Source organism: Cimex lectularius, unplaced genomic scaffold, assembly GCF_000648675.2.
Source record: "Cimex lectularius strain Harlan isolate CLEC.00 unplaced genomic scaffold, Clec_2.1 scaffold116, whole genome shotgun sequence".
Lineage (NCBI taxonomy): Eukaryota > Metazoa > Arthropoda > Insecta > Hemiptera > Cimicidae > Cimex > Cimex lectularius.
The window spans coordinates 1,963,766-1,991,760 of record NW_019392765.1 but is presented as its reverse complement, the minus strand read 5'-3'; the positions used below and the strand labels follow the sequence as shown (position 1 = coordinate 1,991,760).

Here is a 27,995-nt window from a genome sequence, read left to right as displayed (position 1 = left end):
TTCGTCTGATAAATTTGGTTGAACATATGTCGAGACTACATCCATTTAATGGACATCAAGGAAAGGTTAATGTCCATTTTCTAAAGGTGGTAGCTTCAACTAAGTCGTATAACTTTGTAGGTGATATACCCCCAGGGGGAAAAATAATAATAAACCACCCTACAATAAGTTTTGAATAGTGGGCTTTTTCTAGACAAAGTGAATCTAATGAGGTTTCTAGAACGATGCTCAGAAATAACATCTTAAACCAATAAAATAACTTAGACTTACCAGTTATCTGCAAAACGAGTGTAGTGGATTCTACTCTGTTGTACTGCTCCGATTCCTGGGGACCACACAATTAAAACCATCTACATAATAAACAATACTATTATAAGGCAAATAATAAATTGTCTCTGTTGGCGCCAGCCATCTTATTTTAGAAATATGCTTCGTTTTAGATTAGTGTAATCTCTAATCCAACTCCCACGCTCCTTACAGTCCCAGTCCTGCTCTACTCCTAGATAGAAAGTGTCCTTATGCCTCTCTCTAATGTTGTATTTTTCTCTCCTTTATTAATTCAAAAGATCAAAAATCACTCGACTCTCTGAAAACCATCTATGCTTCTACATCATTCTCTTCCACATGAAATCATCGATATTTGGTGCTGAGGTCAGGGGAATCGGGCCCGAGCTCCCTACGCTTCGTGCATCCGTCATCTGAAGGAAGGTGGTAAGTCCCTTATAAATTTCACCCTTTGTTTATTTTAATTTAGAATTGTTTTCATAAATTTATTTTAATAACTTTTCATAATCATTTTTTTTTTTTCATTATTATTTTTTCTTTCTTTCCTTGGCATTGTCCATAACACTCTCAATTTTTTATCTAACATAATGCTTTATTAATAATATTTGTATTACAATAGAAATATTTTTAAACCATATAACATAGAAACTATGACAGATGATAATTGAAATATGAGAAATATATAAACTGTATGTTAATGATGGAAAAGACGCAAATTTGTATGAGCAAGGACGATATTATGTTTGTTGCAGGCCTCAATAACATCGTCATCATTGTTCGATCCAGCCGGGCTTCCAATATAGCTTACACCACTCTGTTTAATTAAGAAAAAATAGTTATAATAAAATTTAATAAAAATAATTAAAAATGTTTGACGTACGAGTACAGCTCTGTTGATGTTGTCGCTAAAAGGAAAGAAAGCGTCAGAAGAAAGAGAAACGCCCTTTAACTGTTTGACCCAGTCAGCCCTCTCCTGATCTGTCAGCAATGATGGGACTTGATCGTACTTAGATTCCCAAGACTTTAGGTCCATGTCTTTCCCTGGAGGAAGTTATAAAAAGATTAGAGCTAACTTGTACTTGACGAAGCTAAGATTTTATCCGTACCAAGTGAACCGTTTACATAGTTATCAATAGCGTTCGATATCTCAGCTCTTGTAACACCTTTTTTGAACTTCATTCCAAGGACTTTAGGGTGTTGCCTCAACCACCTATCGACATAATTTAAATACAAAATTTCATTAACATGTTCACTGATTTTTAAAGAGGCTCAAAAAACGGAGAAATTTTTTCAGTTTTTAAATCTATCTAGTTTACGAATGACCCTAAATTAGAATTTTGGTGAGAATATTGTTGAAACAAGTCCATATATGAGGAAGGTGAGGTTAGTCAAACCAACAATTGAAACAACTAATTAAGGTTTTTAGTTGAGATAAAAAAGTCAATGGCACGAGCGGGATTCGAACCCACGATCTTCGGCTTGATACNCATATATATATTTCAATTAGGTTATTTATTATGTACAGTTTTAAGTCTAAAAAGATTAAACAACCACCTTCATTTATTTCCAATGAAAACTTTATATTATGATGTAAATAATTAATTTATTGGAGGAATTTTTATAGATCCTCTAGTGTTCCCGTATAATCGTATACATAGAATATCATTTCCACAAAAGGACAGATATAATTAATTTATTTGATTTGAAAAGAATTGTTTTAAAGTTATCCATGGAATTTCGGCACTCTTCATTTTGGATTTGGATTTATTAAAGGCTCAAATCCGCACATGTACATACATACATACAAACATAGTTGAGCCTATTTGCTTCTCGTAGTCCAGCAATTCCAGCTTTTGCTACAGTAAATTATCAGCAGATTTGAGAATCGTCCACCCTGGGTGTTGGCAGTCCGGGGGTAGACCTCAATCTTATCCATCGAGCAAGTGAGCTTGGGATCCAGGGAGGCTGTCAACAGCTAGTTCAGTTCAGCACCAAAACCAATTTATATTCACGTTCATTCTTAAATACATTCAATTCTAGTTACATAACCATGCAATTAGGGTGATGTAGTACTCGTTATTCCTCCATCACCATTTACACATCTTATACAACTAACCTAATTGAGGGTCATGGGATACTCAATTTCTGCCATCGACCCTCTCCCATCACACATTCATGCTAATAAATACATTCACTCTCAACTATTACTACTATGTACAATTGAACAACCCCGTTTTCTCCAAGAATCTGAACAGAGGACCCAAGTACTCGCTACTGTGTTCAAGCACAATTCTCAAATCAGGTGGCATTCCTGCGCACTTTCTATATGGAGCCAAGAAATAAGGGAATTGCATCGTTCATTGAGAAAGGACATACCAAGCAAGTTTTCTCTGCATGCTGGACATACAAGGGCTTTGGCCCAAAAGTAAGTGGCCTTGACCTATTCTTAATCTTCTATGAGTCAGATCTTCCGAGGGCTACCCATCGACAGTGCTCAGCCCATTGATGCTGCCTTTTAATCTTTTAATCATGATTTTCATTACATTCTTAGTGTCAGAGGGCCAGGTCCTAGTGGTTAAGTCCAGAGGTAGGGATGTCCCGGCATTAGCCACCTCATCTGCCTTTTCATTACCTTCCAGACCTAAGTGTCCAGGTACCCAGACAGCAACCCATTTTGCCAAGAAGCTCCAGTTGTGGTATCTCTCCAACAAAAGCACTACAAGAGGGTTGACGGAAAACTTGTCACTAACCACAGTAACCGTGCTGAGGGAGTCGGTGCAGACTAGGTAGGCAGAGCCACCACTGTCTTGAATCACCCCAAGCACTTGCTAAATCACATACAGTTCTCTGCCGTGGAAATGCTACAGTGCAGTGAAAGCAACCACAAAGTTGCGATACATGGCGCATGCCACACCTTTGTCAGTCTTACACCTTCTGTAAAGACGAGCCAAAAACCAACTTCGTTCCAAGCTTCAAGAACTTAGCTCAGTAAAGGTATGGCGGAATAGACTACTTGGCTAACACTGTAAAATCTTCCCGGACAAATACAGCTGGGAGGACCCAGGGCGGAGGTGGCCGGTTGCCCAGTTTGAGAACCATTCCAAGTGATATCCCTGCCCTCCCTAAGGCTTCGCTGAAGCATATTCCTAGAGGTTGCGCCCGGGTCTGAAGTCACTCGTATATTCTACTATACTGGCATCTAAGGTTCTCACCCAAAAGCGGATGCCCCGGTTGGGCAAGGAACCCCAGCGCATAGCTGAGGGTGAGCTGCTCCCTCGAAAATTCAGCAGCAACACTCTTGCACTCCTCACTTGCAAAAAGGCTGGCCAAGGGTCAAGAACAAGCCAGCGTCCGCTGACCCTGAAGATTCTAATAGTAGAGCCTATCAAGCCTCTGCAAGTGCATTTTTTTTGGGCTAAAGTCCTTTCATTTCATAAAATCTCTTATTAAATTTATATCAATTAGATAGTAGACATATACTGAAAAATTCTATTATATCATTTTTACAGTTTGTTGATAGAGTTCTACATACATTTTTGTATTTTTACTTTACTTTATTTGAAATAAATTATTAATGTCAAATGACACTAAAACACAGTTGTTAGGTACATCTGTGTTCTTTAACTGTTTTATCAATCCTAAAGAATTGTTAATACCAAATGTAGGCTTGAAATTGGTGGTTTGGAGAATTATAAAAGGACACTACTGGTCTTATAGGTTTGTTTTCCTTGTGAATTTTGATCGTATAACATTGGGGGTTTCAGGTTCAGTGGTATAAGTTTTTGATTTGCCTCCTATTTTAAGCATGTACCTAAATAATATTTGACATACAAATTAATCACTAGTTTAACATTATTTTCTTAGAGATTTTGTTGGGATAATATTTAGACAGGTTATAATTTACGCATTTTTTCACACATTCAAAATAAAACGGCATAAAAATCAGCTTCGCTTTAGAGCATTAGAATGTCGCGTTGGCGATGGATCACCTGATTCACTCTTACAATTCATGTCGAAGGATGTGTTTGTAACTTCTTCAACCTGATGATGAGCATTTAAATCTCAAAATCATTTACAAAAAGTTGACAAAGGTAGAGACCTATGAAACTGACATTAATCATTATTGGCGGGCGCTTGAAGAACAAGCTTTGTCTAGAAGAAGTGTGTCATTTTGAAACAAAGTCCGTATAGGGACAGGTATATTGGGTCCTAGAACAATGTTCGAAAAGAACGTCTTAAACCAATAAAATAACTTAGAATTACCAGTTATCTGCTTTTTCCCCTGCAAGACGAGTGCAGTGGATTCTACTCTGTTGCCCTGCTCCGATTCCAATCACCTGTCCATCCTTTGCATAGCAGACTGAATTGCTCTGAGTGTATTTTAAAGCAATGGTTGCGACAATGAGGTTCCTCATTGCATCATCTGGCAACTGCCAATTTAAGCATATTGTAAAATATGATTGATTTTGCTATGTACATTTTTTTCATTAACATACTGTTTTATTTTTGGTGACAATATTGGAGAAGACGGATTTATCAATAACGCAGTCGTTCCTCCTCTGTTCCATCGTGAGGCCAAAAAGGACTCGTCTTTCAATTGGATCTGCCTCATACGTGGGATCGATTTGCAAAACGCAGTAACCTCCGTTCTTCTTCTTTTTCAATATGGCAAGGGCTTCGTTTGTGAAACCAGTTGCAATTATACCATCCGAAACCTAAAATTTATTTAAAATTTAATAATTGAAATAATAAAGCTTTTAAAATACACCTGTACCTCTCTGGAAATTATTTTAGCAGTGATTTCATCGCAAACATCAGAAAGGGCGACAAAATCACCGAATGATGACATTCTATCAGCACCTCTCGCTCTTGCATACGCTGTAGAAACCGGAGTGAGTTTATCATAGAGATCATCGACCATGCAAAGTTTAGCCTTTAAAATGTCACAGTTTTAAAAATTTTCGTACAAAAGATTTTTAGTACAAATCTTACATGTTCCTTTGAAAGTGGGACACCGACAGCAGCCCCAGCCGGGCTCACATGCTTGAAAGATGTGGCAGCCGGCAAACCGAGCGCCGATTTAAGTTCCTTGACCAGTTGGTAACCGTTGAGAGCATCGCATAAATTGATGAAGCCGGGGGCACCGTTCAACACTAAAGCATTAAATCAAATAATGTTTCCAACAAACCAAATTTTAAATTTGTTTTACCTGTCAAAGGCAATTTGGCTAGAGTGGTGAATATCTGTGCTGGCTTCTGATGTGGGTTCATTCCATAACGTAGCGTCATTTGGGAAACTCCCGCACTGTACTGTTTACGAAAATAATCACTGATTGCTTGGTCATATTCGCAAGTGTGGGTAAAAGCTTTGAGAGCTAATGTTTGCCTAAAAATAAAACCTCAATATAATAATAATAATCCATATTGTCTAGTAAATAAATATATATAAATAAAGGATTTAAGGACATCTTCATTAGTGCAACTGATTTTAATTTTAGATAACGAAGAAAAGCTTTACTGTTTTATTCAGACTTTTACCCTGAAGGGTTGTCACTCATCGATGTGCTGATCTTAGTGCCTACACATCAGGGAGTTCACTCACCCCATGTGGCGGGGTCACTAGTATCTCTCTTAAACCAAATGCCCAAGAGATCGTTGCTTCCCTACCAACAGAGTTAGGCTTTGACAGGAGCTGTCGATATCTAGGTCATTTCAGCCTCAAACGCATGCAAACTATAATTTAGCCTAATACCAATGAAATTAGATAAGTCAGTCGCACAAATAAATACATTTTTGCATTGTACTCATTCTGATTAGTCAGTGGAGTACTGGTTATTTCTCCATCGACCTATACACAGTATTAATAATCTAACCTAAATTAGGGTTGATGGGATACTTTTATAAATATTCTGCCATCAACTCTAATATTTCTGGAAGGGTGATGGTAGCGCTATATTTTACCATCACCGCTCACCGCTTACACTAATAAATATTCAAACAAAACACATCGAATATAACTAAATACAGTAAAATTCTTCCAAGTCCCCTAAAAAATGGAACAGGGTACCCAGAAACCGATTGCATGCTCAAAAACCATTCCTAAATTTTTCAGCATGCCTACACACTCTCTGTATGGAGCCAAGGCATGACACGCCTCTATTAGGTGGGACACATAGAGCAACCTTTCTCTGCCCAGGGGGCACCTGTGCCTTTTGGAAAAAAAGCCTGTGTGTATGGTGTATGGCCAATCCTCAATTGGGTGAGGATGATCTCTGGTTCAGGTTCTCTCAGGGCCGTCTACTCTTTTATCATGTTTTCCACTGTGAGCTTGGCATCAGAGCGCCTGATCATAATGGTCCCATTTGGAGGGTGGGACATCCTGGCTTTCGCCATCTTGTCTACATGTTCATTACTCTCCAGGACAACGTGTCTAGGAACCCAGATAACAATCACTGTTTTTCCAAGGCCTCTAGCTTTTATTGTTTTTAAGTTACCGAAGTCAAATGTCACCAATGATGATTAATAAATTCCATATTTCAAGTTATTTTGTTAATTTATTTCACAACTGCCTACATAATTGATCATGGGGCCAACACACCTTAATCGCCAAATAGGGTTATTGGGAAGAATTCGTGAGGAAAGATTATGGATTAAAGGACTGTAGCGGTTAGTTAATTTTGAGTAGTTTTCTATATAGGTATTGGACTAGGTCTTTAACAAATGGGATCAGGATCAGAGTAGTCTGTGAGGTTAGAAACATACATGGCAGTGTTAACTGTTGTTCTCAATACTTTTTTAAATTAATTTATTTTTTATTTTTTAATGGCCTTATGAACTTTGTATACTAGATAAGGAATTAACATATCTCATGTGTGATTATCTGCCTAAAATTTCATTATTGGCGATTTTTTGAATTAGGAGGTGAAGGGGTACACTGACATTTTTATCGAAAATTCACAACTTCGATTAGCCATTCAGAATTTTCGTACATTATTTCATTCAGTAAGGGGTAGAAAACAGTTCAAGTTGTGAATTCTCCATAAAAATGTCAGAAATGGTGAATTTTGTGTACCCCTTCACCTCCTAACTTCGAAAAATTGCCAAAAATGAAATTTTAAGCCGATCAGGCTGGTTTTAATCTCATTCGATGCAGAAATTAATCCTCTACAGGTGTTGTTTCGAGCTGTTTTACGGTCAGGATAACGGTTTACTAACAATTTCACGAATAAAGTCAAAAAACGTGGTTTTTCATGGTTTTTTGCCTGTAGCTAAGGGTTTGCGGCTGAATCGATTGGGGCCACCTTGTATATTTTTCTTGTTTAGTAATGTCAGTTTGGATCATTTATCAGCAAGTCTTTTCAACATTTTATATCTATGCTTTAGTAAGTGTTGGTATTCCGGGTCATTCGTTTGTATATGAAAGTCCAAGATATTGCACTTGTTTCTTATTTTGGATAGGATAGTTAAAATAAATAGGTGGGATGATTTTTCTGAATGCTATGTGTTTGGATTTTTGTTCTTTTACCTTGATTCTTCACCACAGGACACCGCAGCCAGGGTTCACGGGCAAGATGTTTTTGTAGATTATAGATTGCTCTGACTGGATCGTTATGAAGAGACAGAATTGTATCGTCAGCGAAGTTAAAGGTATTCTGGGTGGGGTCAGCCGTATAAATTGTGAATATAAGAGGAGCAAGGGCCTTCCCCTGTGGGACTCCAGCTCGAACAGGGTAAATAGAGGAAGAAGAAGATATTTGGGTGACATAGAGATATCAATCAGAGATATTTAAAGATGAGGTACATAAGGCAGTGGGTAGGATGCCTTTTAACTTATACAGCAGCCAAGAATGCCACAACATTTCAAAGTTTAAGCTATATCAAGGAATACACAGTGATGTGCTCGGTGGAAGTACTTAAATTATTTTTTATGAATCAGACATTCTCAAAATTATCCGTTACCAAAATATGTAAAGTAAATAATATTGTACCTCGTTGATAATGAGACTTCTCTTTTAGCACTATTTTTTAACTCTGAGGTGACTTTGTCATAATCATCTGGATCGCAGAGAACTGTCACTCTGGCATGATTCTTAGCTGCTGCTCTTAATAAAGTCACACCTCCTGAAATAATAATAACAACAATAATAAAACAACTAACATGAAAAAAAATTGATTCTTGCCTATATCAATGTTTTCGACAGCTTCAGGAATAGTGACATCAGGCTTGCTCACTGTTTTAGTGAAGGGGTATAAGTTGCAGACAACGACGTCTATCAATTCGAAGTTCATTTTTTTCATGTCTGCCGCATCACTATCTGTGTCTCTTGCGAGGATGCCTATAAATTAAAATTTTCAAAATAAATTATGAAAATTCAATTGTATAAACGGTCCTACCGCCGTGGACAGCTGGATGCAAGGTCTTGACTCTCCCTCCGAGCATCTCAGGAGCCCCTGTCACCTGGGATACATCTTTGACTGCGAGGTTGGCATCACGGAGGGCTGTCGCGGTACCTCCGGAGGCCACTAGACGAAATCCCAACTCATGAAGTTGTTTCGCGAGTGGGACCAGGCCTCTTTTGTCTGAGACGCTGAGCAAAGCTAGATTAACAAAAAAAATAGTAATATTTCTTTAATTTTTTTCAAACAAAACTCAAATGCAAGGCTTACTACAAAGTAGATTTTAGGTTATAGACCTAACCTAATAATTGCGAAATAGTAGCAGTCTATTAACTAGTAAAAAGGAAAAATTAACTTTTATAATAGAGATGAATAAAATGAAAGTGTGGGCAGAAAAACCATAATATTAAAACATCAAATACAATAAAAAATAAACAAGTACTTTGTCATTGAGAAACACAAGAAAGTTACATGGGATAAGCAAAACTAGTACAGTAATTATTTAATAATAAGAGGAATTGTATGAAATGATATTGGATGTATAAAATGTTAAGGAATAAAAACAGATGCTTCCTGTAAAGTAATTCATTTTTCCTTCAACCACTACGGGTCATTTGGGCTTGTTTCTTGATAATGGGGTTAAAATGTTCCTGTTCAAAAAGAGGAGGAAATGAAGAGGCTGTCAGTGAACAAACACCACTTAAGCACAGCCCACAGGATGTGTAAGCACTCATCTTTTTGAGGATCCGTGCTCTTTTAGGATTCCGGGCAGTTTTTGTGAAATGTGGATAAAAACCACTTACATCACATGCATTATGGAAAAAGTCCACATCCACCCAACTGATGCGGGGTTAAATCTGCCCAGGGTGTTTACCCATTCGACTCGCCAAGTATCCCTGACTGAACCACCCACCTGAGGATGCACTGCCCCTCTATTGTCACAAGTCTATTTCTTTTTTAAGCTACGTTATCTCTCCTTATACAACAATTAAGCGACTCGAAGTGAGAAAGAATGACATTTCCGTAATAAAAATTATTAACAATTAATAGTTACATTAAATATATCATTATAGATTAAATAGATTTAAGAAAAGAGCAAGAAAACATTTTAATTGCACTTTTTTTTGTCGAACTACAAACTCTTTTGATTGACTATCTCATAATTCTTTATCAAAATAATATCTACTATTTTTAACTACAGAATTAATTGGGCTGAAAAATATATAATTAACCTCTTTTTCTTAGGATTTCATGCTAGTCCGAAGCTATTTTTGACGAAAAAAACATTGGCTTAGGATTTTTATCTTGAATGTATTTATAGGTAAATACAAAAATATTTCTACACTTTTATAGTCAGATTTTCAACTATAATCCATTAATTTTTATGTTGAACTGGCACAGGGTCACTTGCTAGGTCTGTCTTCTTTCGTGGTTATGCATTTTTTTAAATGTATTTTTTCTGGGTTAGTTCGTACCAGAAAAAGTTGAGATTGTTTTGTCTATGGTGGTTGCGATGTGACTTTTTGTCCTTGTATGACTGAAGGTAGTAGTCCTGGCTGTTTCTGTCTATTATGGCTTGGATTGCTTGAATTACATTACGTTCTGTGTTGGTGGAATTTATGTTGTGTTTTAGTGCTTTTTGAAATAGTTTGGTTTGGCTGATGTTAAATTTTGTTTGTATGATGTTTATGGGTTTGTGCTTACTGAGGATTGTTGGATTCTTTTTTAAAGTTGTATACTTCTGTTGACAAGACCCAGTACATAACCCCCCCCCTCAGCCGGTTCAACCGTATTAATTATTTTAATTGATTCTACTTTTTATCTAAGCTCTTGGTTGAAGTGAAAAAACTAGTGAGATGAGCTGAATTCGAACGACCTTCGGCTCAATATGCCACTGCTCTAACCACTTGAGCTATCGTCACTTTAATCCACTCAAACACAAACTCCTCGTTTCAACATATTTTGTATTTTCTCCCTTTTTACCAAATTTTCAAATGTCGTGTAATCAGGATTCGATTCTCAGCGACTTATGAAGTGGCCACGGGGAAAAAAAGTATTTCTGTAATTATTATATTAATCCGTATATGTTTAGCAGTCGCAATTGACTTTATTAAATATCTTAATTAATTATAATTTTTTTAGTCTAAGGTCTTGATTGAGATGAAAAAGTTAGTGGGATGAGCTGAATTCGAACGATCTTCAACTCAATATGCTGTTGCTCTAACCACTTGAGCTATCGTCACTTTAATCCATTCAGTCACAAACTCCTCGTTTCAACATATTTTGTATTTTCCCCCTTTTTGCCAAATTTTCAAATGTCGTGTAATCAGGATTCGATTCTCAGCGACTTATGAAGTGGCCACGGGGAAAAAAAGTATTTCTGTAATATTATATTAGTCCGTACATCTTTAGGAGTCGCAATTGACTTTATTAAATATTTTAATTAATTATACTTTTTTTAATCTAAAGTCTTGGTTGAGATGAAAAAGTTAGTATATTATGAACCCACGACCTTCGGCTCAATTCGCCACTCTTTTACCACTTGAGCTATCCTGACTTGGACACCAACTCAATTTTTTTTTTGGCGTTATGAACTATGCATATTAGCCATGTGACAAATTCGTATATGTGTGTTCAAATTTGGGGGGTTATTGGGAAAAAAGGGCCAGGGGCAACGGTGGGAATCGAACCCACGACCGCGGCGTGAGAGTCTCTCATGCTAACCACTCGGCTACCGCGGTCCCCTTGTAATCTTTATCATCTCACTTAATTCTTTATTGGTAATTATTATGATATTTGGGATAATTACTAATTAGATTCAGATCTTTCTGATTTATCAAAAGAGTTCTGCTATGAAAAACTAATTAGCATTTTCTTTCAGTTAACTGTTTAATTTACCAACGATAAAATACAAGTTTATATTTTCAACTCATTTTTATCTCTTCCACCTTACCCTTATATATTATTATAATTTTTTTCTTAAAAATTTACAAAAAATAAATAATGAAAAATTAATCTTATTTCAAATATGTGACGTATTAACATATTTATTTTTAAAAAAAAGGTGTCAATTATTGATTTACTTACCAAGGTTGGGACTCATTTTTAGGAGAATCTGTCTTTCTTGGCACCGGCTAGAGATAGAATAAGAATCTTCTCGCTATCTAAAATCAGATACAGACGTAATTGCGGGGTTATCAAGACCTTATACAATTATATCATGTTCATTTGATTCCATATAACACATAAATGGTTATTCAATAAACAGATAATAAAAATCCTTGAAAAAGGTCAAAACCCAACCTGCAATTGTTAAACGTATAAATGAAAATTATTTATTTAAATGTTTTGATCTAAATGTGTTATCCATAGAATATATGTATGATGTATGGTTTTTGTTTTAATTATTAAATATTATACATTCAATATGTAATCAAATTTCTTCGTAAAAGTATGAAGGAAAAAATGTAGTCATCATAATTTAATAAATATAATATAATCAACAGATGCTCTCGTCTCTAGAGAATAAAGACTATTGCTTGGGTGCATTCCTAGATGTAGCTCAGGATTTTGATAGGGTCTGGCACCTGTGCATGTTTTATAACGTTACAAGCTTCCTAGCCATTCCTTATTACCTTATCATATCTAACTGACCGCTGTTTCAGAGTGAGGCCGTAATGAGTTCCCAGAAGTTAGACAGATACGAGCCGGCATCCCTCAAGGGAGCTTTCTTGGTCCCATACTTTGTATGCTTTGTACTACTGACCTGCTTATGTACTCAAATGCAATCACCACAATCTAAGCAGATGGTAACGCAATGTTGTCCTAACTCGAATCGCTATCCAAGCTACCTCCAACATCCAAAGAACACCCTGAGCTTATTGAAGACTGGTGAACAACTGAAAACTGAATGAACAAAGAGACACCAACTTCCTAGACAGCAGACTGGCGTGAAATCCTCACACCAGATATAAGAGACAACAAATTAACATAAAATTTAGACAACTACGAAGATTTCTAGGACCAAAATTGTACTTCAACACTAAACTAACCTTATACAAGACTTTTCTACAATTACTTTGGACATGGAGAGAGACACTGGGGTTCTGCCAAACCATCTAACATTCAATGAATCATCAACATTCAATCCTTCCTATCAAAAGTCCTCAGACATCTCATCAAGAAATCATGATGACTTTACCATTTCAATCATTAATAGGATCCCTCATGTACATAGCGGTCACTACACAACCTGATATAGCCTATACGGTGAACTCTCTCAGCCAATTCAATAACTCCTATAATGAGGAGCATTGGAAAGCCGCAAAGTGCGTGCTACGCTACCTGAAAGGCACACTAGATTTTGGTTTAAATTGTAAGAAGACTGGCAAACCTATTGGGGCATGTTGTGACACAGACTGGGGCAACTCATTAACTGATAGAAAGTCATACACAGGACCCATATTCAAATTAGGAGCAGCAATTTCATAGGAAGCCAGAAAGCAACAGACAGTTTCACTATCAAGTGTTGAGGCTGAATACATGTCGTTGACAGAAGCAGCAAAGGAGGCTGCTCATTTCAATTCACTCCTGAATAACGTGTTGGAAAATATATCTCCAATCACAATAAAATGTGATAGCCAAGAAATCCTATCTACCATTCATGCACGAAGCACATCGACATAAGACACCACTACATTCGACAAGCCATTGAAGATGGGAAGATAAGGATTGACTACCTGCCCACTGAGAGGATGCCAGCAGATGTAATAAAGGACTTCCAAAGAAGAAACACGATTTTTGTCGCAAAGAATTGGAAATTAAAAGGATAATTAATTAAATAATGGAGATTTGATTGAGAGGGGGTGTTGAAGTTGGTGACGTTACACCAGCTGATACAATTCTCTCTCCATTGTTTGGAATGGTTACGACTAGTAAAATTAGAGTGTCTGGTCTTTAAATGTATGTAACTTGTAATATTGATGTACAATTAAAATTAATAATAAATCTTATTTCTGCTTTTCACTTTTGCCCCTTAATATCGGTTATCTCATCACTAACTCCACTATCCACGATAACCTCAACATTCCTTCTGTCTACGAACTGATGCATTCCCAAAACCAAAAGTTTCACAACAACCTCTTGATCCATCCTAACCCAACAGCTTGAGCCCGCTAAAGACCTCCTTGACCCTTAATTCGTCTGAGGCCAGCATTGGCTGGTTTCTCATGGCATGTCCTTCGAATACAGCACTGGCATTAATATTAGTGCTGGGCTCATATGCAAAAACATGTAATACATACAAATATGTGTAGAGTACAAATAAAATAAAAAACAAAATATCAACAGAAAAGGGGACCATACAAGAGCTACTAACTAATTGGTTAGGTTACCAATTAACCTGATCTACCAGTCCTTGTGTGTTTTGACTTTTCATCCCCTTTAATGATGACTGATGCTTCTGGCTGGTAAAGATAAGACAGACCATCTATGGAAAAGGGGAAAACTCATTTTTCAACAGAAAAAGACCGGCTAGGAAGTAAATAACCAACTACAGGTTCATCTTCCAAACCACAAAAATACACTGATGGACAAAATTTATGCACCACCTTTAAATTTTAATGTTTTTAGGTTTATTTATATTTGCAAATATATATATAACAAATGTGAAATGTTCTACAATTAGCACATGTAAACATGCCAAAAGAGGGTGTTTCACCCCTTTTCCCTATTGTTCACAGTTATCAATATTTAAGGTACATTATACTATAATCTATTCATTTGGCATAGAAACTACAAACTGTGGAATAATAAACCACAATTCTTACTATTGCAATAAAAAAAAAAAAAAAAAAAAAAAAAAAAAGGAGGATAAATAAAAAGAAGGTTTATTGCTGTTTTATTTTTATTATTATTGTTAAGTACCATTAGTGCAGATAACGATGAGCCTGTGTTTATTGTAGGCCATGGGGCTTTGGGAAATGTTTAAATTATGGGACAAAAATTCGAAATTCTAATTAAAGAACAGGAATAAAGTTTATAATTTAAAATGACCTTTTTGGATACATTTGGCCTGCCAAATTAAAGCTTTGAATGGCAATAGGATAGATTAGTTTGAGTGGATTTGGAGCTTTGTGGCATTCAACAGAAGAGATATAGCTAACCTAAGATAAAAGGTTTAAATGTTAGGGCAAGAAATGATCTTAGCCGTTAATACACCGTTAAAAATTAATAATAATATATATAAATTTATGTATATTAATAATAATACTCTATGGTATATATGCTTTTGTATTGTAGGTATTGATAAATTACTGTAATATACTTATATAAATGGCAGAGAAAAAAAATGCGCATCCCCCGTATGCGCATATATATAATGCTTAAATATAATAAAAAATTCTCTATTCTCTTCTGAATAAAGATTTTTAAAGTAATTAATTTGTACCTAGATAGAGAAATATAGAAACAAAACCATCAAATTATGCAGATCACCACCTTGCAGACTTCAACACAATATTTGAAAATAAACAAGACAATTGTACAAGTATTTGTATTTATTTGTATTTGTACAAGACTCAAAAAAAAATAAAATAAAAAAAATAAAAATTAAATAAATAAAATAAACATTGCAACTTGGATAAAATTGCAGTTAAAACAGTTTTAACCCAGAAAATGTGACATACAAGAAGAGACAAATATTTTAGACATTTTAAATCAAAATTTTTGCATGAAATTTTCAAGTCAATTCTTGCCATCAAAGAGAATGAAAAGCTCAAGTAAGGAAAATTAATAAAATCTGAAAAAAAAAACCCTGTAAAAATGAATTATTCTAAAGAAGAAATCAACTTAGCGCATATCTGCATAGCCACAAGACAGTTAAATGATGGATTTTCTGAGTTAAAAAAAGAAAAAAAAATTGAAACAAAATTCAATATTCTAATTAACGAACAGGATAAAACTTTATAATTTAAAATGGCTTTTGAGGATTCATTTGGCCTACCAAATTAAGTATTTTGAAAGGATAAGTTAAAGCTTTGGACGGCAATAGGATAGATTAGTTTATGAGTGAATGTTTGGAGTCAGAGCTTTATAGCACTCAGAAAGCATATAACTGACTTAATTTAGAAGTTTTAAATATATCGGTTAGGGTATCAAATGACCTTAGCCATAAAACGCCCTTAAAAATTAATAATAATAATTAAAAATGTTTATAAATTTATGTATATTTACAATAATACTCTATATGCTTTTGAATTGTATATATTTTTGGAATTGATAAATTACTGTAATATACTTATGTAAATGTCAGAGAAAAAAATGCACATCCCCATATTCGTATATATATATATAATGCTTAATACAATAAAAAATTCTCTATTCTCTACTGAATAAAGATTTTTAAAGTAATTAATTTGTACCTGGATAGAGAAATATAGAAACAAAACCATCAAATTATCCAGATCACCACCTTACAGACTCCAACACAATATTTGAAAATAAACTTGTACAAGACTCAAAAAAATAAAAAATAAAATAAACATTGCAAATTGGATACAATTGCAGTTAAAATTGTTTTAACATAGAATATATGACGATAAAGAAGAGACAAATAATTTAGACATTTTAAATCAAAATTTTTCCATGAATTTTCAAGTTGATTCTTGCCATCAAAGAGATGGAAAACTCAAGTGCCAAACGAATTAATAAAACTGAAAAATATTTTAAAAATGAATTATTAGACAGAAGGAATCAACTTAGCGCATACCCGTGTAGCCACATGACAGTTAAATGATGGATTTTCTAAGTTAAAAAAAAAAAAATGGAAACAGAATTCGAAATTCTAATTAAAGAACAGGATAAAACTTTACAATTTAAAATGGCTTTTGAGGATACATTTGGCCTGCCAGCTTAAGTATTTTGAAAGGATAAGTTAAAGCTTTGGACAGCAATAAGATAGATTAGTTAATGAGTGAATGTTTGGAGTCAGAGCTTTATTCGCACTCAGAAAGCATATAACAGACTTAACTTAAAAGTTTTAAATATATTGGTTAGGGTGTAAAATGACCTTAGCCATAAAACACCCTTAAAAATTAATAATAATTAAAAATGTATATAAATTTATGTATATTAATAATAATACTCTATATGCTTTTGAATTGTATATATTTTTGGAATTGATAAATTACTGTAATATACTTATGTAAATGACAGAGAAAAATGCACATCCCCCATATTCGTATATATGTAATGCTTAATACAATAAAAAATTCTCTATTCTCTACTGAATAAAGATTTTTAAAGTAATTAATTTGTACCTAGATAGAGAAATGTAGAAACAAAACCATCAAATTATCCAGATCACCACCTTGCAGACTCCAACACAATATTTGAAAATAAAATTGTACATTATTCAACAAAATAAAAAATAAATAAATAAAATAAACATTGCAAATTGGATACAATTGCAGTTAAAATTGTTTTAACATAGAATATATGACGATAAAGAAGGGACAAATAATTTAGACATTTTAAATCAAAATTTTTGCATGGAATTTTCAAGTCAATTCTTGCCATCAAAAGGAACGAAAAGCTCAAGTGATGAAAAATTAATAAAATCTGAAAAAAATACTCTAAAAATGAATTATTCTAAAGAAGAAATCAACTTAGCGCATACCTGCGTAGCCACAAGACGGTTAAATGATGGATTTTCTGAGTTAAAAAAAGGGAAAAAAAATCTAGGTGTAATTAGAGAGAAAAAAAAGGGGGCGCCAAACGATCTGAAAAAACAGGTTTCTCTGGGAGTGGGACGTCGTTCCTCATCCTCCCGTAATCCCTACCACTTGATGAATTACGCAATTTTTGATATCAAAAATCCGATTCATTATCGATTCTATAAACCAAATTTAGTCCTTTTTTTCTCGTTTTTTTAAGTTTAATGAATGATTTTTGTATTTGTTTATGTTGTCGATGTTAAATTATGAATAAGTCGGTGTTTAGAATCAATCTGATTGTTACAAGATTGAATATTTTATTTTTTGTTTTTAAGTTTAATATTTGTTTTTTATTTTTTTATTTTCAGTATTGCAAGTCAATAAGGGGTTTATTATTATTGATTAAATGAGATATTTAATAAATTTTTTTTTATCTCTTATCTTTGGTGGTGTGCGTTTTCCCGCTTAAAGGCGGGCCGACCTCTCGTTTGGCGCTAGGCTAAATGAACAAGCAACAGGTTTCTCTACTCGATATCGTCTCTTGTTCATTGTTCCTTTTTATTTAAAGTTCTGTGAGCTTTTAAGTTTTTTATTTTATTTTTTGAAAAGTAAAGGAAAAAATGGACATAGCCGAGGCTCAAGAGGGTCAGTCGAAAATTAGAGACGAAGTCGGAATCCGGTGTCAGAAGCTGTTCCAAGATTTCTTGGCCGAGTGAGTGATTTTTTAAACTTTGCCTTTTCCCCGATTATATTTGTACTGGAAATAAAATAATATCTTTCCAGGTACCGGGAAGACGGTGAGATCAAATATCTAGATTCGGCGAAGGAGCTTCAGTCATTGGAGAGGTGTACACTCGAAGTCAGCTTCGAAGACATTGAGAAATACAATCAAAACCTTGCCACTGCGATAGTCGAAGAATACTTAAGGTATGCTTTGTTCGATTGGAGAAACGTTCTTCTCTCACTGAAAGCGTTTTATTTTAGACTCTACCCATATTTGTGCCAAGCGGTGAAGAATTTCGTCAAAGACCATGGAGAAGTCACGGGCGACAGGGATTTCTACGTCGGGTTCACGGATGTACCTACGAGGCACAAAATTAGAGAATTGACGACGACTAAGATCGGCTCGCTAATAAGGATTTCGGGCCAAGTCGTAAGGACTCATCCTGTACACCCTGAACTCGTTGCTGGCACATTTACCTGCCTCGATTGCCAGACAGTTGTTAAAGATGTGGAACAACAATTCAAAGTAGGTTTGATATCGTTTTGACGGTAAACTGGTGAGATTTAGTTTGCATGATTATTCTGCTGATGCTCTGTTCTTGTTCCAAAGTATTAATATAGTCGTCAAAATGTGTGGTGATTAGTGACCATTAATCAATATTTATTTGTAAATCGTGAGATGCGGTCCGGTGTGATGTAGCTTTCAGAAACATTTTCTTTATCGTGCCAACGTTTCGATCTTTATTGAGATCATCTTCAGGGCCTGGGATTTACAAACATTGTTTACATATAACAATTGAATTTATACAATGCAAAATATATTTTTTATATATTCAATCAAAGTATTTCTACTCACTCAAAGTGTTTGTCTTCTGTGTAATTGTGCCATTCTTGCGTGTCGTGTCGAGAGTGCCAGTGAGATTTTGCTATTTTGTGTTTATATACGTTGGATTTTGAAGGGGTGGGGAAGGATGTCTGTATAGAAAAGACAAAGTAGAAATACTTTGATTGAATATATAAAAAATATATTTTGCATTGTATAAATTAACTTTTCCACATCCAAAATGTAATTGTTATATGTAAACAATGTTTGTAAATCCCAGGCCCTGAAGATGATCTCAATAAAGATTGAAACGGCACGATAAAGAAAATGTTTTTCTGAAACCTACATCACGCCAGACCGCATCTCACGATTTCCAAATAAATAGTCTTCAAAGTCGTACTTATTCTAATTGCTTGACGACCTTTTGTGTGGATGAAGGTAAGGTTCAAAATCCAACAGGTCAGAGAAATATTAAAAAACATTTATAATTTATTGAAGTCATCAGTAGCAGTCAAGAATGAGGTAGTTTAGAAAAACGCCTTTTTCATTTTTTTGTTGATGTTTCAACCTTTATTCATGTCATCTTCAGGGCCTGGTTAAATTTCAAAACATGTTGATAGGAAAAAATACAATACAGATGTAACTATAAATTTTGAACTAAGTATTTCATAACATGAATTTGTATTCTGCTGTTTTTATATTTTTGTGACAGGGTGGGGGACAAGGTAAATCTGGGAAAATTTCTTTTATCATAGGCGGTTTTATTTAACTCAAAGAAGGTCGAGGATGTAGATTTTCTAGATTATTCAATATTGGAAAGGAAGTTAATTATTAAGGACGATAACAAAGGAAAGGGAAATATAAAAATAAATTAATCCTTAATTGTCTAGTGGTCACAATTTACCATATTAATTATTACAATTAATTATTCTTTTTATCGAAAGTTTTGGTTGAGATGAAAAATTAGTGTCACGAGCGTGATTCGGTATTGTTATATAGATATATATTAAAAATATATTACTTTCTTTTGTTACAGTACACACAACCAACATTATGTAGAAATACGACATGCACGAACCGAAGGAGGTTTATGATCAACGTCGACAAATCTAAGTTTGTCGACTTTCAAAAAGTCAGGATACAGGAGACCCAGAGTGAACTACCTCAAGGGTGTATTCCTCGAAGGTAAGGCATATTTTTATACATCGGGTATTTCAGGTTCGAAGCTATTGTTTTTGTTTAGCGTCGAAGTAGTATTACGTGGAGAAGTTGTAGAACTTGTCCAAGCGGGCGATAGGTATGACTTCACTGGGACGTTGATCGTTCTGCCTGATGTCGGAGCCATTGCACTACCTGGAGCGAAAGCTGAACCTTCTAGAAAGAATAGTGAGTACAATTAAACCTTTTTTTATTTTTTTGCCTTTTGTCCTTGTTTTCTATGCAGGTACAGTCGACTCTTGATAACTCGTACCTTACTAACTCAAATTTTTTTCAAATCCCCCTTATTTTCCTATAGTTTTTGCTCACTTTTTTACCTCTATAAGCTGAACGTTTCAATGAAAACTTGGATTAAGCGGGGAACATGAAATGCTAACCTACTCTATGCTACACGATGCAACCAGTTTCCCCACTGTCCAGATTATCATTGAGTAGCGTTGAGTACAGTCGGAGACAAAAGAATCGGGCACTCATTTTTATTTTAAACTAAATGTATTTTCATTGTTATATTAATTGGAACATGCATATTTTAATGTAAACCAAATTAAACAAAATCCAAATTTCATGAGTTTTTATCAAAATTATTTAATTTTAAGGGTTTGACAAAAAATTTATAAGAACAACGAATTCCATTTATTGATAGAATGAATTTAACCAAAAATTTGCAGTTTTGCTCATGAAATTTAACTAACAATTTATTACATGGTTTTGCTCATGAAATTTAACTAACAATTTATTACTCATTTTTGCTCATGAAATTTAACTAACAATTTATTACACGGTTTTGCTCATGAAATTTAACTAACAATTTATTACACGGTTTTGCTCATAAAATTTAACTAACAATTTATTGAACGGTTTTGCTCATGAAATTTAACTAACAATTTATTGAACGGTTTTGCTCATGAAATTTAACTAACAATTTATTACTCGGTTTTGCTCATGAAATTTAACTAACAATTTTTTTTACACGGTTTTGCTCATGAAATTTAACTAACAATTTATTACATGGTTTTGCTCATGAAATTTAACTAACAATTTATTACACGGTTTTGCTCATGAAATTTTAACTAACAATTTATTACACGGTTTTGCTCATGATATTTAACTAACATTTTATTACAACGTTTTGCTCAAGAAATTTAACTTAGAATTTATTACACGGTTTTGCTCATGAAATTTAACTAACAATTTATTACATGGTTTTGCTCATGAAATTTAACTAACAATTTATTACACGGTTTTGCTCATGAAATTTTAACTAACAATTTATTACACGGTTTTGCTCATGATATTTAACTAACATTTTATTACAACGTTTTGCTCAAGAAATTTAACTTAGAATTTATTACACGGTTTTACTCATAAAATTTAACTAACAATTTATCATGGTTTTGAGGAATGTGTGTGCTGTGGAAACCCAGCTTTAAGCCAGTAGAAGGCATTAAGAAAAAGGGCGACATTGCTAAAGGAGGACGAAATTTTTTCAACTCCCACAAGAATACAAGGCTTCCCTACATTTGGCAGTTTGGAAGGAAAAATAGGAAAACCTCTTTTATTTGAAAAACATGATAACTCCAATTTTTGAATTTCTCCGAGTTATCGAGAGTCGACTGTGTAAGGATAATCAGTGAGATAGTATTAGCCATGAAGCAAGAAAACTTTGCATTAAATTACTTCTATTGGTCAAATGGTGTAACATTTAGGCCTAAATTAAAACCTAATCCTATTTATGAGATTATTTGCAAAGTTCATTAAATTTCTGACAGTTCTAAGTTTAAAGTTATGGCACTATGGCTATTGTTCTCTCAAAATTGTGACATTTATCAGTTATTCCTTTATTTTTACTAATTTTTTAGATTAAAATAAATTGTTTCATTTAATTTTTATTTTTAAGAATATGGCTCTGATGGTGTACGAGGATTAAAATCCTTAGGTGTTCGCGATCTAAAGTATAAAATGGCCTTCCTTGCTTGCAGTGTTACTCCAACAAGCCCAAGGGTAGTTAACTGGAAAAAATCTCTTTTAATTCAATATTTCCCAAATAATTAACTCTTAATGTAATAGTATTCAATTTTCAGTTCGGTGGCTGCGGTGAACTTTTAATGGAGGATGTAACGCCTGAAATGATGAGGAAAAATATGTCTGAGGCCGAGTGGGCTAAAATTTATGAAATGAACCAGGACAAGAACCTATACAAAAACCTCATTAACAGTCTTTTCCCGTCGATCCACGGCTGTGAACAAGTCAAAAAAGGTACATCAGTCATTTTTAAACTGAGCTAGTCTAATATTTCTTTTTAATCTTGTTAGTCATATATTTAAAAAATTAAATTTCACTGGTTTTTTTTTTTTTTTTTTTTTTTTTTTTTTTGTAAAAATAGGTGTTATGCTTATGCTTTTTGGGGGTGTCCACAAGACAACAACTGAAGGGACCCAGTTAAGGGGTGATATAAATTGTTGCATTGTAGGAGATCCAAGTACTGCTAAATCGCAATTATTGAAACAGGTATTAAAACATTTCTATTTAAAATAATTATTTTTAATTGTTAACACGTGACTTTTTCAGGTTGCTGATCTATCACCAAGAGCGGTTTATACATCTGGTAAAGCTTCTTCAGCTGCTGGTCTTACAGCAGCAGTTGTGAGAGATGAAGAATCAGGTGATTTTGTAATCGAAGCCGGAGCACTCATGTTGGCCGACAACGGTGTTTGCTGCATTGACGAATTCGATAAAATGGATCCACAAGATCAAGTCGCCATCCACGAAGCCATGGAACAACAGACCATATCCATCGCCAAAGTCTGTTTTTAAAAATTATATTTTACATTCAAGATTTCAATGTTCTTTCTTTAAACTTTTTAGGCTGGGGTAAGAGCCACTTTAAATGCTAGAACTTCAATATTGGCTGCTGCTAATCCAGTCGGGGGGCATTACGATCGTACAAAATCTTTACAGCAAAATGTCATGATGTCGGCACCGATTATGTCAAGATTTGATTTGTTTTTTGTTCTGATCGATGAGTGCAATGAAGTCAGTTTTTAACTTAATTTTTTTTAATCTCCCCATTAGAGGCGAGAGTAGTTTTATTTTTTATTTTATTTTAGGTGATTGATTATGCCATAGCTCGTAAGATCGTTGGCTTGCACAACAATATGGAAGAAAACGTAGACAAAGTCTACAGCCAAGAAGAGGTTTTGAGGTATATCACATTTGCAAGGCAGTTCAAGCCTATGATTAGTGAGGTAAGAACATCAAGCGTATTTGAACTAAACTCATAAACTAAATAAATGTTTTTTGTAATATAGGAGGCTGCAAATGTCATTGTTGAATTGTACACCATTCTCCGTCAGAGAGATGGTGCCACGGGAGGCAAATCGACATGGAGGATCACTGTGAGACAATTAGAAAGCTTGATACGTCTTTCAGAGGCAATGGCAAAATTGGAATGTTTGGATGAGGTACTGATAGTATCATTCATTTTATTAATTATATATATTTATTTTTAATTAGCTTACTAAACACTTAGTCTGATTTGCCCTCTAACATCCTATTGTTTCACACTATTTTTTTCCCCAAGGAATACTGACACAAAAAAATTGCTTGTAGCAACAACAAACTAATAAGGCTTGAATGAAAATTTGAAAGACAAAATAAAATAAACAGAAACTTGTATTAATTTAAATCCCTGTTGGCCAACTAATTAAGTAAAAAATAAAATAATACATGTAAGCAGGAACGCACCCGATGCAAATCCAATGTCCAATTATTCATAAGATTCTATTACATGTGCACATCTGCCCAATGCCTTGCAAAGCTACCCTATTCCACACTAAGCGATGCGACTTAAGTTCCCTACTACTGTCCAGATTTTCGCCAATTAGCTTTGACTACAGTCGAGGACGAAAGAACTGTTTGCACATATTTTATTTGAACCTATATGTATTTTTGTCCTTATATTTGCTTTTGTAATGTACACCAAATTAAAAGAAATCAAAAATTCTTAAGTTTTCTACAAATTATTTAATTTTAATGGTATGGTAGAGAATGTAATCCCATTTATTGATAGAATGAATTTAACTAACAATTTATTACAAGGTTTTGTTTATAAAATTTAACAAACAATTTATTACACAGTTTTGCTCATAAAATTTAACTAACAATTTTTTACACGGTTTTGCTCATGAAATTTAACTAACAATTTATTATACGGTTTGGCTCATGAAATTTAACTAACAATTTATTATACGGTTTTGCTCATGAAATTTAACTAACAATTTATTACACAGTTTTGCTCATGAAATTTAACAAACCATTTTTTACACGTTTTTCTAATAAAATTTACCTAACAATTTATTACACGGTTTTGCTCATAAAATTTAACTAACAATTTATTACACGGTTTTGCTCATAAAATTTAACAAACAATTTATTACACGGTATTACTCCTAAAATTTAACTAACAATTTATTACACGGTTTTGCCCATAAAATTTATTACACGATTTTGTTCATAAAATTTATTACACAGTTTTGCTCATAAAATTTAACAAACAATTTTTTACACGTTTTTCTAATAAAATTTACCTAACAATTTATTACACGGTTTTGTTCATAAAATTTAACTAACAATTTATTATATGGTTTTGCTCATAAAATTTAACTAACAATTTATTACACGGTTTTGCTCATAAAATTTAACAAACAATTTATTACACGGTATTACTCATAAAATTTAACTAACAATTTATTAAGCGGTTTTGCTCATAAAATTTAACTAACATTTTATTACACAATTTTTCTCATAAAATTTAATTAACAATTTATTACACAGTTATGCTAATAAAATTTAACTAACAATTTATTACATGGTTTTGGTAATAAAATTTAACTAACAGTTTATTATGCGGTGGTCTTGCTCATGAAATTTAACTAACAATTTATTACACGATTTTGCTCATAAAATTTAACTAACATTTAATGTACACTGGAGATGGAGGGGATCGGCACGATATGCCTTTGTCAACTGCAGTGCCACTCAAAAAATTGAGTTGAAACTGTAAAAAGTTGAAGGAAACTCCTTTCTACCACAATAAAGAGAAATAGAAAAATATTAAGATGGCTTATTTATGTATTATTATGGTTTATTGAAATACTTGCATTTTTTATTTACACCAAGTTAACTTATGGTAATAAGTTAACATTTTTGAGACACCAATTTTGTACATAAATTAAAGTTAATTTTAAAAAACTTGAAAGAACTCACTTTTACATGTTAAAGAATAGAAGCCAGTCATTAAAAAATGGGAGATTTTATCAGGTCCAATTTTGGAACATACATAAAAAAAAACAATAAAAAAAAAACTTGTGAGGCAAGGGGTTAAGTTCTGATTATCAATACAATTTTTGTAATGACAGGTTCAGGCGAAACATGTCAGAGAAGCTTTTGATCTACTGAACAAGTCAATAATCCGTGTTGAACAACCTGATATTCACCTGGAAGAAGAAGAAGCCGACGATGCTCTGGGAACGGAAGAAAGTGGGCTAATTGCCTTTTAATTTGATCATTTATATTTACTGGTTTTATATTGTTATAATTACAGCTGCGATGGAGACGGACCAAGCAGAACTTCCCAAAAAGAAACTCACCCTTTCATTTGATGAATACAAAAAACTATCTCAACTTCTCATTACTCACCTCAGATCCGGAGATGTAGAAAGTATATATCTTTTAAATAATTATTTATTTTCTGTTATTTTATGTAAATTTTATTTTTAAGAGAATGGAATAAGAAGAAGTGAATTAGTCAATTGGTACCTCGAACAAATAGGCAATCAAATTGAATCCGAAGAAGAACTGGTTGAAAAGAGAATACTCATCGAAAAAGTCATAGACCGACTTATATACCATGTAATTTTTGATAAAAGAATTTTTATATGTATTTAATTGACTGTTTTACTAAAAAACGTTATTCTTTGTTCCAGGATAATATTATTATTTCGTTAACACAGTCAAAGGAAGAAGAAGAAAATGATGCTGATGGAAAGGAAGATGAAGATATGATTGTTGTTGTTCATCCCAACTACATTCTTGATATTTAGGATAGAAATGTGCTTTTTTTTGTGTAATGTGTAAATCCATCACATTTCTTTTACAATATGTTTTTGTACTCAGTACTGTAAATAAATCCTTTCAATATACTTTTTACTAATGTGTTCAACCTTTCTTTTTTTAAATTTACTTTATACCTTTCCTCTTAGTATACTGGAGCAATAATAAATAAACAAATCAATCGGTGGTTAGAGGGTGAAACTAACATAAGCCTAACTTCAATATGTCAAATTCATAGTTAAGTCGTAACAAATTATCTGATAATAAGGTTAATAAATCTAGAAATACCAGGAAGAATAATAACTGAGAAAAGTGGGCTTTTGAGAGGACATCCATTTCCATTAGTCCAACTCTTGACTGGACAGTCATCACTCCTATGAGTCAGTCAACTTTAATTTTTTACAAATTTATAACTTATTCTACTATCATTATGCAGCCATTACGCCATAGTATCTTGCAGTTTGCCTCTTTCCCCCATTGTTCGCAAACTTTTTTTAAAAATTAAACATTTTATTTGAACCCTATACATATTAAACATATGATTGCAAAACGTTTTTTCACACGGTGACAGCACTAATGCCAACAGGTAAGCCAAAACAATACTCACCTATGAAAAGACTGAATGGGCTATTGACAACTGCAGCCCATACAAATCTCCAGGAACAGATGGAATATATATTATATAATAAAAACCCCTTAATAAAATATTAACATGGCTATCAGAAAGGAAAATCCTGTGAATCAGCACTACACCAAATAAAATAAATAAATGATACACATAGAGGGTTCACTGAACAACCAAGAAAAAGCATTAGGAACCTTCCCAAGAAGGTTGCATTGAAGGAGCATTTTATAATACTACTTTGAAGCAATGGTTACATCATGCAAACAGTGAGGAACTGACAAAACCTGCTGCAGATGGACGGAATCAATGCTAAAAAGCAGAAAAGTGCAGGCCTCCATGTTCAACAAAAAAGTAGAAGCAATGGTGGCGAGAGGATGTCTGCAAGGAGGAATACTCTTGCCTCTGCTGTGGATTGTGGTAGTGGATGACCTCATGTGCAAACTAAATGAAAGTGGAATTTGTATCCAAGACAACACCCAAATAAGGAGGAGGAAACAGCCACCCGCATCATCTTTGAATGCGAAGCAACTGCTCAATGGAGATTTAACCTAACATACGAAAATAGTCTAGGGAATGAAATTGTAGCGGTGACAGTCAATGACCTGATACTTCTTATTTGTATACTTCGTATTTGTAAAATTTAAACAATGTTTATAAATCCCAGGCCCTGAAGATGACCTCAATAAAGATGGAAACGTTGGCACGATAAAGAAAATGTTTTTCTAAAACCTATGTCACGACCTCCAAATAATAATTGTAATTTTTTTTGAAAGAACAAACTTTGCTTGGAACTTTGGGGATGGGGTTAGGGATGGTTAGGGGTTTTTTTTTAATGGCTTTAGGTACTGTGCATATTAGCCAATGCCAGACAATATATTATGTGTAATTCGTATTGGGGGTATCGTGAAAAAAGGGCTATTGGCGACGGCGGGAATTGAACCCACGACCGCAATGGCACCATCCTTTGGTACACAGATGGATCTAGAACGCAGGAAGGTATGGGGGCAGGAGTGTTCGGACCCGGAACCAAATACTCAGAACCCATGGGAAAGCACACCAGTATCTTCCAAGCTGAAATTCATGCAATTGAAAGATGTATC

At 34.0% G+C, this 27,995-nt stretch overlaps 2 protein-coding genes across 2 annotated transcripts; one reads left to right on the top strand and one right to left on the bottom strand.

The window, feature by feature from the left end:
* Nucleotides 1-855: 855 nt before the first annotated feature.
* On the bottom strand, nucleotides 856-17,464 carry LOC106663705 (bifunctional purine biosynthesis protein PURH). Its single transcript, XM_014388754.2, has 13 exons — nucleotides 17,359-17,464; nucleotides 11,769-11,845; nucleotides 8,679-8,882; nucleotides 8,465-8,620; nucleotides 8,273-8,405; nucleotides 5,495-5,670; nucleotides 5,278-5,438; nucleotides 5,060-5,218; nucleotides 4,782-5,000; nucleotides 4,549-4,715; nucleotides 1,392-1,495; nucleotides 1,166-1,326; nucleotides 856-1,099 (listed from the first exon to the last, which is right to left on the bottom strand). The coding sequence occupies exons 2-13, from the start codon at nucleotides 11,782-11,784 to the stop codon at nucleotides 980-982; spliced, it is 1,776 nt and encodes a 591-aa protein (XP_014244240.1). The 5' UTR covers nucleotides 11,785-11,845; nucleotides 17,359-17,464; the 3' UTR covers nucleotides 856-979.
* A 388-nt stretch (nucleotides 17,465-17,852) lies between these two features.
* LOC106663744 (DNA replication licensing factor Mcm6) lies at nucleotides 17,853-26,260 on the top strand. The gene is made up of 16 exons (XM_014388819.2): nucleotides 17,853-18,107; nucleotides 18,179-18,322; nucleotides 18,380-18,644; nucleotides 19,978-20,126; nucleotides 20,185-20,327; nucleotides 22,057-22,160; nucleotides 22,241-22,415; nucleotides 22,543-22,667; nucleotides 22,728-22,961; nucleotides 23,025-23,192; nucleotides 23,267-23,404; nucleotides 23,468-23,620; nucleotides 25,577-25,697; nucleotides 25,762-25,878; nucleotides 25,939-26,069; nucleotides 26,144-26,260. Exons 1-16 carry the CDS (start codon nucleotides 18,016-18,018, stop codon nucleotides 26,258-26,260), a joined length of 2,376 nt encoding a protein of 791 aa, XP_014244305.1. The 5' UTR covers nucleotides 17,853-18,015.
* The last annotated feature ends 1,735 nt before the right edge of the window (nucleotides 26,261-27,995 follow it).